Source organism: Propithecus coquereli, unplaced genomic scaffold (assembly GCF_000956105.1).
Source record: "Propithecus coquereli isolate 6110/MARCELLA unplaced genomic scaffold, Pcoq_1.0 Scaffold44, whole genome shotgun sequence".
Lineage (NCBI taxonomy): Eukaryota > Metazoa > Chordata > Mammalia > Primates > Indriidae > Propithecus > Propithecus coquereli.
Window position 1 is genome coordinate 4,500,670 of NW_012150174.1, and position 14,208 is coordinate 4,514,877.

Genomic DNA, 14,208 nt, shown 5'->3' on the forward strand with positions numbered 1-14,208 from the left:
CATGATTCCATTTATTAAAGAAAAAACAAAAAACTTTCCTTTCAGTATATTCTCCCCAACTATGAAATTCATTTTAAATTTTTGGAAAGAGCAAATCCAACTTTAAAAAAAAAAAAAACAAAAACCTACTAGGCAGTTAAAATACCCTGGTTCAAAAGTAAAAAAACAAACAAAAAAAATGAGGCAAGATTAAGATTATATAGCGAGAGTAGAGAAAACAAGACAAAGTGAAATCAACCATGACAATCTGTCGTATTAGCCATTATGTATTTCAACATCTGCAACTGAAAAGCCGCAGAAGTCAAAAAATAAGAACAAAAAAGACTCCCAAGGACTACAGATTGTTTGATAATGTTGCTCTAAGATTTCAGTCGTATATTTCAAGTAAAAAATAAATTAAGTATAAATAAGGAGGTGAGGAGAGCTGGTGTGTACTCAGAGGGAGCGTGAGAACAGGCTGGATGTATTTCCTCTCCTATAGCCGCTACACGAAACTCTCCTCCATGTTGCTGCAGAGTAAGAAGGAGTCCACAAGCCGAGGCTGGACCAGCTGCTGGAAGTCGGAGTCCTGCAGGCCTTCGGGGCAGACCCCAGCCAATCTACGCAGAGCAGCCTGGGGAGAAGACAGAAGAGGCAATGCAGGTCATAGTGGGCCCTGTTCTGATGCATGTATTTCCTTCGACTGCCCTGAGACATGCATTTCAGGAAGTGGCACATTCATCAGGTAATTTGGGCTCATCATCCTTTTGGCCACCTGGCACCATAATGACCATTTTGTTCACCTGGTCACCATATTGACCTTATCATTTGGTCACCTGGTTTTGTTTGCACCTTGGTCACTATGGCAGATGTCACCTGAAAATTCTAAACACTCTTAATAATAGTCTTGCCATCTTAAATTTTTAGCCATCTTAAGAACCTGGTCATTTTAAGGATCTGGTCAACTTAGTGACATATTTAAGGTCAAGATGTGTTTGTCCTAGAGACTGGAACTACCAGAAGCATCAGTGGAATTATATTATTGCTTCCAGGTCCCTAGAATAACCTTAGAACAGCAAGGTCCTGGACAAAGCACTATAGGATGGGAAGCAAGGAAGGAAGAAAAGGTGAACATAGCATCGGAGTAGACAGGGATTCTGCCACCAAGAAATTCAAGGTCCGGAGAGGGAGTGAACAGGAAATAGAGGTACAGGCAGAATGAAAGTGCTCCCCAGACCCCCACACACTGAGCATTGAATATACTCGTCCTGCTTTATGTCCACTTGCCCTTGCTCATGCTCTTCCTCCCTATGACATAAAGTTCCTGCCCACTCTTTTCTGGCCAGCAGATGTCGTGCAAGGCCTGGCCCATTGTCACCCCTCCCCTGTGAAGACTTCTCTGATTACCCTGAAGCAGAGATGGTCCCTCCTGCCCTGTGCACCCAGGGCCCCTGGGCTGACCTCAACCTTTTCACACTTGACTGTAACTGGTTTTGGGATATTCATCTCCCCCATTAGACTCTGAGCTCCTCAAAAGCAGGAATCAAGTTTTATGTTTCTCTGATATCTATAGCAGGCAGCCCAGGGGTTGGCACGGGGCTCAGTAAATGTCTGCTGAAAAGAAATGAACAAATGAAGTGCTTTAAATCTGAGGTCTACTGATAAAACAACCTGAAACTAAATGTGAGCTATGCACCTACCTAGACCTGTTTGCCAGTTAACTGAGGCAAGAACACTGAGTACTCAATGAATATTCATTCCTTTCCTCTTCTTCAGCATATACACAGCAGGGAACAAGGTGTCCCCTCCTCACGCACCCCTGGAAACAAAGACAGTAGGGGATATCTATAGTGGCAGAAGCAGCAAAGAAGGAGGGAATGCAAACACTTACTGAGTGTCTCAGTATCACAGAGATACACACAGAATATCTCATTTAATCCCTATATGCTGCTACAAGCTAAATATCATGATCTCCATTTTGGGAATAAGAAAACTAAGGATCAGAGAAGGAAAGTGGCCTTCCGGAACATCACACAGCAGTCCAACTCCAGCACACTCAGAGTTACACACACAGGCAGGATGCTGCAACCCCAGGACACTAGGTTATACTGAGTACAAGGCAGGAGTAGAGCTCATTACCTAGATATGGCAGGTGGACTGCGGCTGAGAAATCAGGCCACGGAGATGAAAAGAGGAGATGGTTTGAGCTGGTTGTTGGAGTCACAGGTGCTGTCATGTCAAGGCAGATCAAGGAGAAGGAACATGAGTCTCTGTGCATATGAGCAGGGTCTGAGACCCTAGAGCAGGAAGTAGACGCCTCAAGACTGTCTCTAATGAGTGTGTCCTGCCTCTCCTGCCACATGATTTACCCCCGAGGCTAAAGAAGCTGAACCCTGTAGCACTTCCTCATTCCTCTTCACTCCAGTTGGGAGAAATAATCCCATTGCCCCTGAATTGTTACTGTGAAAATGGAACTAGGCATCTTCCGCAGATGAGGATATGAGGCCATTGATACATTTTGCATCAACAAGGTTTAAAATAATGTTGGCGGGGTGGGGTGGGGGGAAGAGAGACAAAAAAATAGAACATAGACCTATCAAGAGAGCAAATGAGATAGAAAATAGCAGAGAAAGAAAATGAGACAGCAACAGAAAGAGCAAGAAGGAAATGTTAAAACACAGAGACAGAGATGAACTTGGTGAAGGGAAAGAGTCCAAGCATGAATGGTAGATGGAGCGAGAAAGAAAAACAATGACAAAGAAAATAAATAAGAGAGAGGGCCCTTGGGAGGAGGGGGACAACAAGAGAGGTAAGAGGAGGTGAGGAGGCAGAGAGGAAAAGGAAGGAGCAAAGAGAGGGAGAGAGGGATGAGGGGGATAAAAAGAAGGGAGGAAGGGAAACTACTGAGAGAGAAGAGGCAGCCCCTAGAAAGAGAGAAAAGCAAAGAGCAAAACACAACAAAGAGCGACAGAGAGAGAGAGAGAGAGAGAGAGGGAGGGAGGGAGAAGAGAAACTCTCACCTCCCCAAGGTCCCCAGAAAGCCTGCAGGACATGACCCCACAGCAGCTCGAAGCACCTCCTCTGCAGTGTCCAGCAGCCTCCGAGGACCCTGCACCTTCCCAAGCCTTCCTCTCGGCCTCTGCTTCCCCGGGAGGGTTGACAGCCAGTCATCCCAGAACCTCATTCCCAGATAGCCCGAAAACACCTAAGTATTAAACAAGCCCAGCAGCCCACTGACAGCCGCTTCATTAAGGAAAAATCAGTTCTGCTTGCGAAAGACAATCTGCACTGCCCCCTTCCCAGACCTGGGAAACGAAGATTGAAATCCCCTCCCTCCACCTGAAAAGAGACTTTGAAACTGGAAAGAAGGCCTTGGGAGGAGCAGGAAAGGTGGCTTCCCACTCCGTCTGCCTGGCCAGACTCCAAGTGACAGCCACCTCACCAGCCAGGGGACCTCACCTCAATGTTGGAGCCCTTCTGGGGCCAAACCATAGACACCCACCAACACTGGGGCCGGCAGCAGGGGAACGAGTCTGTCAGTCCCAAAGCCAGGTAATAGTCACCAAACTCAAGATTCTTTGGAGAATAAAGATGTGGAAAAAAGCCCCTGTTCTAAGGTTTTAGGCTAGAAGGGGAGAAATACAAATCCTCCCCTGTGAGTCAACATAGAGAAACCAGGGCCATGAGACAGGGAGAGAAAAAGTGTGGCTGAAAACAAGATGGTCTGGCCAACAATTTCAGGTCTCCACCGTCGGGCAGGCCTGTGTTTGAATTCCCAAGCGCCTCCCCTTACAGCACCTAGAACACAAATAATTCAGTGTGCCCCAGGCTGGGTCAAACAAAGTCCAAGATGGGAGGCCCAGGTACAAAGTGTGAACTCCCTGTTCACACTTTGGAGGACACCTAGAGAATTTCATGGAGGAGAGGGATTTAGATCTGAGCCTTGAAGGATGTGCAGGATTTTAATAAACAGAGCTGCAGAAAGGGCATTTCCTTGGGGCAAGGGCCAAGGCACAGTTCAGGGTACTCTGGCTTAGCCAGGTTGGACAGGGCCTGGAGTCAGCGGGAGGCCTTCAGGCCCCAGGGGTGGGTCGGAGCCAGATTGTGAGGGGCTGAACAGGTGGACAGTAACCCATAGATCACGGAGAACCACGAACGAGTTCCATGGGGGTTTCATGGAAGTGTTCATTAGGAAAATGAACTCAGCGGCCAAATGGAGAATGGATTTGAGAGGGAAGGACTCTCTTCAGCATCCACCAACTCCTCCAGAAGAACAAATGCAATCACTTTTCCACAGAAAATCCTTCAAGAGACTAAAGACAGTAGCCAATCCCTTTTGTGTACTCTCCTTCAAGCTAACGAAAATGGCAACAGCAATAACAACAAGCCTTCCTGTCTGAATAGAGCTTTGCAGGTTTCCAAGTGCTTTCAACACTACCAACATTTGCTCAGGGCCTGTTCAGCAGCAGGCAGTGCCTGGCTGCCAGAGTTGTGAGGATAAAGGTAGTTGGGGTCAATCACTGCTTGTAAGCCAGCTATGAACTTCCCCTCTTTTCACTCGCTAGACTGAGCAGAATTAAGAGGGTCTGTGAACACGGATGAGAAAAAGTTCTTTATTTTCACTAACCTCTAACTGAAACTTAGCTTTTCCTTCAGTTATAAATGTAGCCTTAGCGGACTCTGTGACTCGTGTTCACCAGTAGAAATCACAGATACTTTCGTAGTCCATTATAGTTGCTGACAACACCTTCAGATATCACTTACGGTCATCACTGGTCAAGATTATGGCATTTATTAAACCCTCTGTTAGCTCTTATTTAATATGTTGGTTAAAAAGCACATATGCTAATACATCATGTGTTAAAATATTTTAATAATTATTATTTTAATATAGTTGGCTTCCTTTTTAATTCTATATATTTTATTTCATGCATTTAAAAGGTCATTCTGAAAAGGGGTCCAGAAGCTTCACCAGACCACCAAAGGCACAAAAAGAATTAGGCTTTCACTGCAGTTACCAGAATAAAAGCCACAGGAGAGCAGAGATTTATGTCTTTCTTTCTACATACAGGGGTACCCCGATAGCCAAGACAAGTGAATGGCACATAGAACCATTCAGTAAACATATATCGAATACAATTTATAGCACTTAGTGACTTGTCGAATGTCGCACAGCTCATTAATGGTAAGACCAGGACAGGTCTGTCTGACTACAGTGCCCTGCTGTTTCTACAACTGCACAATGTCCATCAGCAGCTCCCAGAAATGAGATGAGCTCAGTTAAAAAATGATGGGGTGAGGAGAAGGCTTTACTGAAACAGCCTAGAGGATCTTTAAATCCATGGCTTCTCCCTTATGTTCTTTGAGGACCAAAGATCTGGCACCGTCTTCTGGAAGTTAAATGGCCTTGTTTATACAATGGCTTCCCCGCTACTCGATGCTTCCAAATGGAAGCTACTCTGCTTTGGGATCTTTTATGGCCCAGTAGGGAAGAGTGTACAGACAAAGCATGTGTTCCCAGTCTAGTGCTGACGACTGTTCCACGGTGGATCCCTAGCACCAAGAAGTTGGGAGGGGTCCTCCAGAATGCACCAAGAAGTTGGAGGTGGGCTCCAGAATGCACTCACTTGGGTTCAAGGTGAAGAGCCCGGTGGCTGGCTGAATAATTCATTCATGTTTCTTCCCATCCTATCCCACAAAGGAAGAGGGAGCCACAATGTCAGCAGAGTGCCAGCAGAGGGGCCCCATCCAGGAGTAAAGGAGGCTTTTCTCACGATGTCCTCTTTGGACCAGGCAGGAGACAGCCCTGGCCTAGCTCCCATGTTCTGCAAGCACCATGACATCAACGCCACCCCCTAACGTTCTGCCGGCCTGCCACTCTGGCTTTGATCTGCCTTTAAGATTCCCTGGAACTTCAAAAGTTCATAGTCACTAAAATTGTGGTGATAGCACAATGGGGATTTTCTCAGTGCCCCGTCTTTCACATATACAACCTCATATAATTTTCATCACAATTTTATGAATTAAGTGAAACAAGTAGTACAATGATCACCAGCTTAAAGAGAAAGCCGAAGCCCAGAGAGGCTTTATGGCTTACTGAAGGCAACCACGGTATAGCCAGTTCTCCTGGCCTCTGGTCTGCAATTCCCAAGGCCAGGGAAAAGCTGAGAGAAGACAGAGAACTCACCAGGCAGGCCACGAGCACAGCATCACTGCTGTTCCTCTCTGACGGGGATCTGCAGAGCTCGATGAGACGGGACATACCTGCACGAGACACAGGGAGAACGTCATGCCTGGGATGGGGAACCTGGCCAGGCCTGACCCAGAGGTGCTGGTCCTCTCGTGCACCCACTCTGCACAGTGCCCTGTGGAGGCAGACGGCTCACAGGGGCCCCATTGGTCCCCCAGTCTGCCAGGGAAGGAAGCTGGTGATCCCACCTGAAGGAGTTTGTGGTGGAAACTTTCTACCTCCTCTGCAGTAAACAGCCCTGGTCAAGGCCAGGTCCAGCTCACGCATCAAAGCCAAACCCACAAGTGCCAGAAAACTGGCCAGGATTGCACTTAGTGAAAACTGCAGCAGAGGTATTGCCTGGCCTTGCCCTGTGTTCACTGCTGCCACTGTGAAATCAGGGCTGCTCCCGTCTCCAAGCCCCCATTCCACTCCAGCCACAGCCAACACCACTTACAGCTGAGCCGCACGGCCTCCCGTGCCACATCTGGGTCTCGGCTGAGACGGGCCAGGGTCACTGCAGCTTTCTGCTGGACTCGCTCACAGGCTGCCACCTCAGCGGCGGTCCCAGACCTGGGCTTCTCAGACAGCATGCCCATGATCAGCTGGACGCCTGGGCAGGAAGCAATAGTTAGTATCCACCCCCAGTGTATAGCCTTCCCCCATCGAGCCAGCAGGACAGATGGCTGAAGGCCACGAGCAAAGGCTGTCAGGATAACTTAGGGGGGCTCACCGACAGCGGGGAAGCTGGACAAGGCCAGTCTTCTAATCCTTCTACTCCCTGTGGATGTCTCTGATTCCACGTACCAATTCACTATACCTTGAAGGGACACCTGAGGACATCTTTATTATTTTTAATGCTATTACTGACCTTTTACTACATGCCTGGCACCACGCTAAATGCATAGTAAATGCGTGATCCCCTGACCTCCCAATAGCCTCATGAGCAGGTGCTATTATAATTCCATTTTGAGACCCAGAAAGAAGTGAAATATCTTGCCCAAGGTCACACAGTTAGGAGTTAGGGAAGCTGATCTTAGATAACTGGTTTTTCTCCATCACCTCTTCATCTCTGATGCTGGCTGTATCTGAGACAGGTCCAGAGGTGAGGAGCCCCCTGGTAAGAAGTGACCCACACTTGGGCTGGACAATCACTACGTGAAATGTGTTAGAGCAGACTCGAGCACTGGAAGAGAGTGGAGTAATTAGTCTGTCAGATTTAGCCCTGAATTTAGTTGGCTGAGAAGCCGCTCATCTTCCCCTGAAACCAGATCTGTCTTCTGATTGTTCTAGAAACCACACTTACATCCATTCCTACCTCCCTGTGTTTGCCCACCCTTTCTTTCTGCAGGGATGTCTTTTTCCCTCTTCCGCATCAGCTAAACAGCTCCCATCCTGCAGGCCGCAGTGAAGGTCTACCTCCTATGTGAGTGCATCCCCACCTGCCCCGGCCCACAACCCTTTTCTGCACCCAGTGGCTCCTGCCAGCTTAGAACTGAAACCATACGTGACCCAAGGACATATTTTGTTCTGTTTTGCTACTGCACACAGTGTCTAAATTTTTGTTAATATGCAAATTAAGAGATTTCCATAAAAATCCACATTTCTGACTTCTAAAAAATTGCCTACTGAACCGACAACACTAGGCCAAAAATGCAACATAAAAACCATTACCCCAAGAATATGCCAAAATAAAAAAAAAAAAAGAGACTGATCCCGTGCTCAGTGAGCCACGTCACCATTCACATTGCCTGTCTGGATCGTGTAGGCTCTAAGTTTGCAACCTGTGACTTAGGCCATGGGCGCTCAGAGCCAATCTGCACAACAGGGCCTGCCCTGTCCAGTCCTAGGAGTCCCACTCTCTTCCAGTGGCCCTGACTGCATCGCTACATTGTTGACCCCCTCAAATCCTGTGCCACCTTTGCAAATAGTTCCTTCATCAAACTCTTCAGTGAAACCTTGTGAGATTGCCACTATTTCCTAAGAGAGCAGATAGGGTTAGCACAGTGCTCATTCTGCACCAGATACTCTTCTAACATGCTTCACATTAACCCTCATGCCATCCCTGTGACGTAGGCATTACCATTGTTCCCATCCTGCAGGTGGAAAACAGAGAGGTCATATGGTCAGCACATGACAAAGTCTGGATTCAAACCTACTCTATTCAAACCTACTTATGGTTCCAGTTTTCACAGTCTCAACCACTATGCCATCCTCCCTCTGTTGCATTATTCCATTGTAGATTTTACATTTTTATCATGCTATCACTCTCATCAACTAGCATTCTCCCTCTAGACTGTGAGATCTTCCAGGACAAGGGCAAAGACTTATTTGTCTCTATGTTCTCATTGTATAGCACAATGCCAGGCACGTAGTAGGTCTCAATAACTGCTGACCGAGTGAGTCTGTCAACAGCACTTTGCAAACCATAAAACCCTCCCTAGATGCTACAGATTCCAATCTCAAATTCACAGGTCTATCGAGACCCACCCCACTGACCACTCGAACGTAAGGCTCCAAGTGCTGAAGGAAGAGGGTACCAATGACACTACTCAGCCTCTTGGCCTCAGCTGGCTCAGAAGGTTTCTCATTATTAGCTCAATCACATAAAATTAACACAAAATGTCTCTCAATTAATACTAGAGTGATGGGGGATGGGGAAGTGTATGTTTGTTAAGACAGCAGGGCAGCTTGCGGGGAGGGGGTTAAACAAGAGCAGAAGCAGCCGGCCCAGGCTCCCAGCTCACTCTGCCTCATTAGTGTCTCTGGTTTCCTACTGGTTGCTAATTGCTCCCTTATTTCCCAGTCACAGGAAGCCCTCGCCACTGTCTGCGCCCAGGTGCAAGGCAGCAACCTTGTCCTCCAGCACAGACTGCTTACATCAGCTTCCAGGCCAACGAAACCTGGCCCCACCTCACCTGGACCTTGGTGACACCCTCAGCACAAGGTGGAACGGGGGTGTGGAGGGGCAAATGGGAGAAGAGATGCCCTTGAGGAGGGGTCAGAGCATTCAGGTTGCCCGGACCTGCTGCTCCCCCACAACTCTCCCCCGTTCCCAGACTCTTCAGTTTTCCACTGCGGCCAAATCCAATAAGATATTACAGGAAGGATTTAAAGTTGGAATGCATCCCTTAGTAGGAATAGCTTTTACTTTTTGAATCATAATGAAATATTTGCCTTCTCCTCCTCCTCACCACCCTGAGACCACCTTCCCCTTCCTCCCTGCTTTATTTCCCCTGGCACTATCACACTATCACCATCTTACATCATCTTCTTGTTCATTGTCCATCTCTCACTAGAATTTAAGCCCTGTGAAAGTAAACATATAAGCATACATATATATGCTCGTGCAAACATGGAGGCACATACCTGCACATACGCATTCACGCAAGCACATAGAGACATGGTCCCCTACACCCAGATAATCATGTACACTGCTGCAAAGACATACCATTCTCCTGAATGATGTCAGAGGCACACTGCTCTAGGACAGACATGTTAGCCAAGATGGTCACAATCTGGAAAAGAGAATTGAGAAACTATGAAAATGAGCACATCTAATGCAAGTGGTGCTCTCTACAGACAGATCAGCTGGAGGCTACAAAGCATCCCTTTATGCCACGTCTTCTTACTGCCCACCTGGCCCATCCTTCCATGGTACTGTCTTCCACCCTCATCGGCTCCTGCCACCCAGATATATTTCCCAAGTGACTGACGCCCATTCATCAGCATATGGCCCTGGGATGGCTCCCAAGGGTCCTAGGACCCTACTGGAGAGAACAGTGTCACCCAGTACTAAGTGAAATTAGGACCCAGTGTCTTTCTGCAGGCCCCTCTGGTCCCAGGCTCCGAAATGCAGACAGAACTGGCAGGTCCCTGGCCCCTGTAACTCCTCTGTGCTGGCTTGTCCTCCTGACAGCAAGCTCATGCCCTGGACTGGGTTCCTCCATCCCAGCTTCTTTCTCAGATACTGACCGCTACCTACTTGCAACCTGAAATGGATGAAGGCGAAGACCACGTTAGAGAGCGTGAGTCGGAAGAGGCAGCATTATACCCCACGCAGCAGGGATTTTATGGAGTCTGATGAGGAAGTTCATACCCAGCTGCACTTTACAAGTCTGTGGTCTATAAGCCTCGTTTGTCAGTCATCACCGAAAGGTTCTGCTTGTAGGAAAGGGATACTGACACCAGATGGATGGTGAGTCTTGGTAACGACCTCACGGGCTGAAACCGACCTCACCTGTATCCCCAGGATAATGAAAGGAGCACAGAGAACTCACAACACAAACTGGATTAAAAAATGGGCCAGCAAGGGATCCATCCCAGGGACCCCAAACTGTAAAGGGTACCAAAACCCTACTGCAGTATATATACCACTGGACCACGGTACCTATTAACTCAGATGCCGCCCGCAACACTGGTCCCAGCACAAAGGGCAACAAGAAAATTCACCCACTTTCCCAGAAGCCAACAGCACTCTCAAGTGGTAGTTAAAATAAATAATAAAATAAAAAACACAGGCCTCTCTCTCTTGAAAGGTTTCTTCAAAGCTTGCAGCATGCTACAAGCAAAGGTCCCCACCTCTGAGACAGCAACTGACAGTCTCCCGAGCACAACTCAGGAGGCTTAAATTCTGAAACTGGATAGTAATACGATGTCTACCAAAACAGAGCATTACCTGTATTTTAATTGTTTTAATATTAGTATACTACACTAGGTAATAAATGTATATAAAAATTTCTTCTTTTAAACAGAAAGGAAAGAGTTTGCCATATTAATAGAATACCTATCTCTCTCCCTCTTTGCCTCCAAACACTTGTCAAAAAGGAATTCCACGTTCTTAGGCTGCCACAGCCACCGTGTGTGATAGCCCCTTCCAGCGCAGGCCGGGTTAGGGGCCTGGGTGGGGCAGCACAGCCGGAGAGGGTTGCCAGGGGAGGGACAGGAAACACCCCAAAAACTCGACCCTAAGGCAACTCTGAACCACCAGATGTCTTATGAGGGGAGTGGTAGACTCATATTTGCATTTTAAAAAGATAACAGGACTAAACGAAGTTTAGTACTTGAAAACTCTCTTTCCCCCCCACCCCCAACTTTTAGATTGGGAGTGTCTGTGGGCTGAGAGGAGAGAATTAGAGGAACAAGCTGAGTCGAAGATGCAGTCAAAACATGGAAGGTTCCCAAGAAGCATAATGTGCGCAGTCTTATGCGGGAAGAGGTACAAGGCCAAGTCCACGTCAGTCTACAGTTTATTTGGCTTTCTCTGGGCTGTCTGTGGTAGCAGGGAGCGTGGCCTCTGTTCCCACCCCACAGGGCTGCTACACTCCGACATCGCCAGCCTGGTCTCTCCGAATAAACGCACTTGCTCGGCATGCAGATTCGTGAAGGAAGGGAGGGAGGGAGGAAGGAAGGAAGGCAGGGAGGAAGGGTGAGAGGCACAAAATGGAAAAGGAAAAGGAGAGCTTTGTCTGCAGCAACGAGTTCATTACACAGTAATTATTAGCCGTGTCACAGGCACCAAGTAGGTCTTTGTGTCAGACTAATTTAGATCCTGTTAATGAAAATTACTTCCTCTTTGCAGAGCCTGTACCCCATGTGGTTTTCTGGAGGTGCAGATGAAGTATTCAATTAAGCACAATTTGAATAAATGCCAATTACGCCCTGCTTTGAGTCCCCCTTTTGAAACATCCTTGTATGCACCATGATGGCGAGGGGAAAGAGGTCAATGTTTATCCTCCCAGCCAAGCCCTCCGCTGGGATTTTAGGGGCAACTAGTTCACCTGGTTGGATACGAGATAGCAATGCCGTCAGGGGACAGAGTTCAGGAGACAGGCCGACAGCTTCCCCTGGCCCAGGCTAATTCAGTCCTGTCTGATGATATTCAATTAAATCGGATTCCTCCTGAGTGACAGGGCACTGTTACCCTCGCAGTTACTTGGTGAATCCAGAGGACATCACCCTTGAGAGCAGCCCTAGGTGGGAGGCACTGTAATGTCAAAGCTAAGTGCGTGACTCAACCCATGCCTAAATCCTGGCTCTATCGCTTACTTTCCTTATGACCTCGGCCATGTCACCCAACCTTCTATGCCTTGGTTAATGAAGGTGTGTTCATTTTCTATTGCTTCTGCAACAAATTACTACAAACTTAGCGGCTTAAAACAACACAATTTTATTATCTTGCAGTCCTAGCGGTCAGAAGTCCTAAATGAGCCTTACACAGCAAAAGTCAAGGTGTTGACAGAGCTTCGTTCCTTCCGGAACGTAGGGAAAAATCCATTTCTTGCCTTTTCCAGCTTCTCCAGGCTGCTGGCACTCCTTGCCCCTTGGCAGTTATCCTTCTCGCCTCTGCTCCCTTAATCACATCTTGTTCTCTGACTCTGACCCTCCTGCCTCCCTGTTTTAAGAATCCTTGTGATTACACTGGACTCACTGGATAATCCAGGATAATATTCCTATATCAACATCCTCAGTTCAGTCCCATCTACAAAATCCCTTTTGCCATCGAAAGTAAATTATTCACAGGTTTAGGGGATTAGGACATGGACATCTTTAGGGGCCACCACAAGAGATAAAAATAAGATAATTCATAAGACCCTTATGAGCATTCGATGAGTTAATGTTTCATCAAGCACCCTTTGTTAAATAAAATGAATATAATTTGCCTTTGGGGAGTAGAGCCTGAAAGCACCCAGGCCTGCAAAGACCGCATCGAGGAGCACTAACCAACGCCGCTCAGCACCTGGCCCACGGTGTTGCCAAGGTGTTGCTGAGCACCGGTGTTGCCAAGCTGTGCTGCCAACGTGAGCTCCCTTCCAAAGGCAGTCCTAGTCCCAGAACAGGAGGAGCCCTTCCCACCAGAGGAACAACAAAGTGTGTGCTCGCTACCTTCCGTGGCATTTGGGAATTATTTTTTCTTGGCCTCCAAAGACTTTCGGAAAATTCAGGTGAATAGCAAATTGACTCGGAATAGCAGGGGACCTCCCATGTCACTGCTTCAAGAAGAAATGTCCCTGTGTGGTAGGAAGGAGGTTGGCAAAGCCTTTTGATGCCACCCCATGCAGAGGAAAAGGCTCACCTAGTGCTGGCCCAGAACAGGTATTCTGGAAACCCTTGTCCACAAACTGATGCCAAGGTGTGACCCAGGCTGCCTCACTCATCCTCAGCAGTGTCTCAGCAGTCAGCCCTGATCACACCCCTGTTCCTGCCCACGTCCCCTTTCTTTAGCTATGTTGTAAACCAATACTGAAGACAAAACTGCATAAAAGGCAAGTGAAGAATAATCAGGACACCCAAATAGAGGCAGGCGCTCTTATCTAATAGAATTTACAACACGGAAAATCTGGCATACATTCAATGAAAAGTTATGATTACTTTTATGCTGTGCAGGAATTAGGACAAAAAGACCAACAGTTCATACTACTATAATCAGAATGACTCCTTAATTGCCAGATGGAATATTTAGATTTTTATTATCACTGTGTTAACCCTCTGCGATCAACAGCAACAGTGTTAACTGCAGCCCAGAGATCAGCAAGCAAGATCATTTTCAGCCTTTAGCGGAAGCTCAGAGCTTCTCTCTGCCCTACCCTCTTCCCTCCATACCATGTCCTCCACCAAAGAGCAGAAAGAATCCAGACAAGGACATTGGTTTGAAGAGTTAAGGGACCTGGGAGAGGAAAGGTGTGGTCTCTTTGAACACACTTCCTTTCCCAAGGCCAGAGAGGCAAGGGGACCCAGGAAAAGGCACAGTCCTCTCTTCCTCTTCTGCTCTATTTTGAGCCTCTCCCTCCCTCTGACAGGCAGGGCTAGGGGCCCAGGACAGAGAGGGCTGGACAGGCGTGGAGACGGGCAGGGCACCTGCCTAGGCCCGGAGGCAAACACACTGCTCCTTCTCTCTGGCACTCGGGTCTTCTCACCGACAGGCCCATCAGGAAGAAAAGGTAAGACTGGAGGGCCGAGATTCAGGCTTAGCAGAGAGAGCCACAAAAGCCATAACGCTG

The 14,208-nt window shown here is 47.7% G+C and overlaps 1 protein-coding gene across 3 annotated transcripts in view; it reads right to left on the minus strand.

Annotated features, from left to right (window-relative positions):
• Nucleotides 1–328: 328 nt before the first annotated feature.
• Nucleotides 329–14,208, minus strand: part of INSC (inscuteable homolog (Drosophila)) — a 135,711-nt gene continuing 121,831 nt past the window's right edge. For all 3 annotated transcript variants that reach the window (XM_012654258.1, XM_012654260.1, XM_012654259.1), the window contains 4 exons: nt 9,660–9,726; nt 6,666–6,821; nt 6,167–6,243; nt 329–613 (listed from right to left, as the gene is read on the minus strand). In XM_012654258.1, the coding sequence (XP_012509712.1) occupies nt 485–613; nt 6,167–6,243; nt 6,666–6,821; nt 9,660–9,726 (429 nt within the window). In that variant the 3' untranslated portion in view covers nt 329–484. The remainder of the gene's footprint in view (nt 614–6,166; nt 6,244–6,665; nt 6,822–9,659; nt 9,727–14,208) is intronic.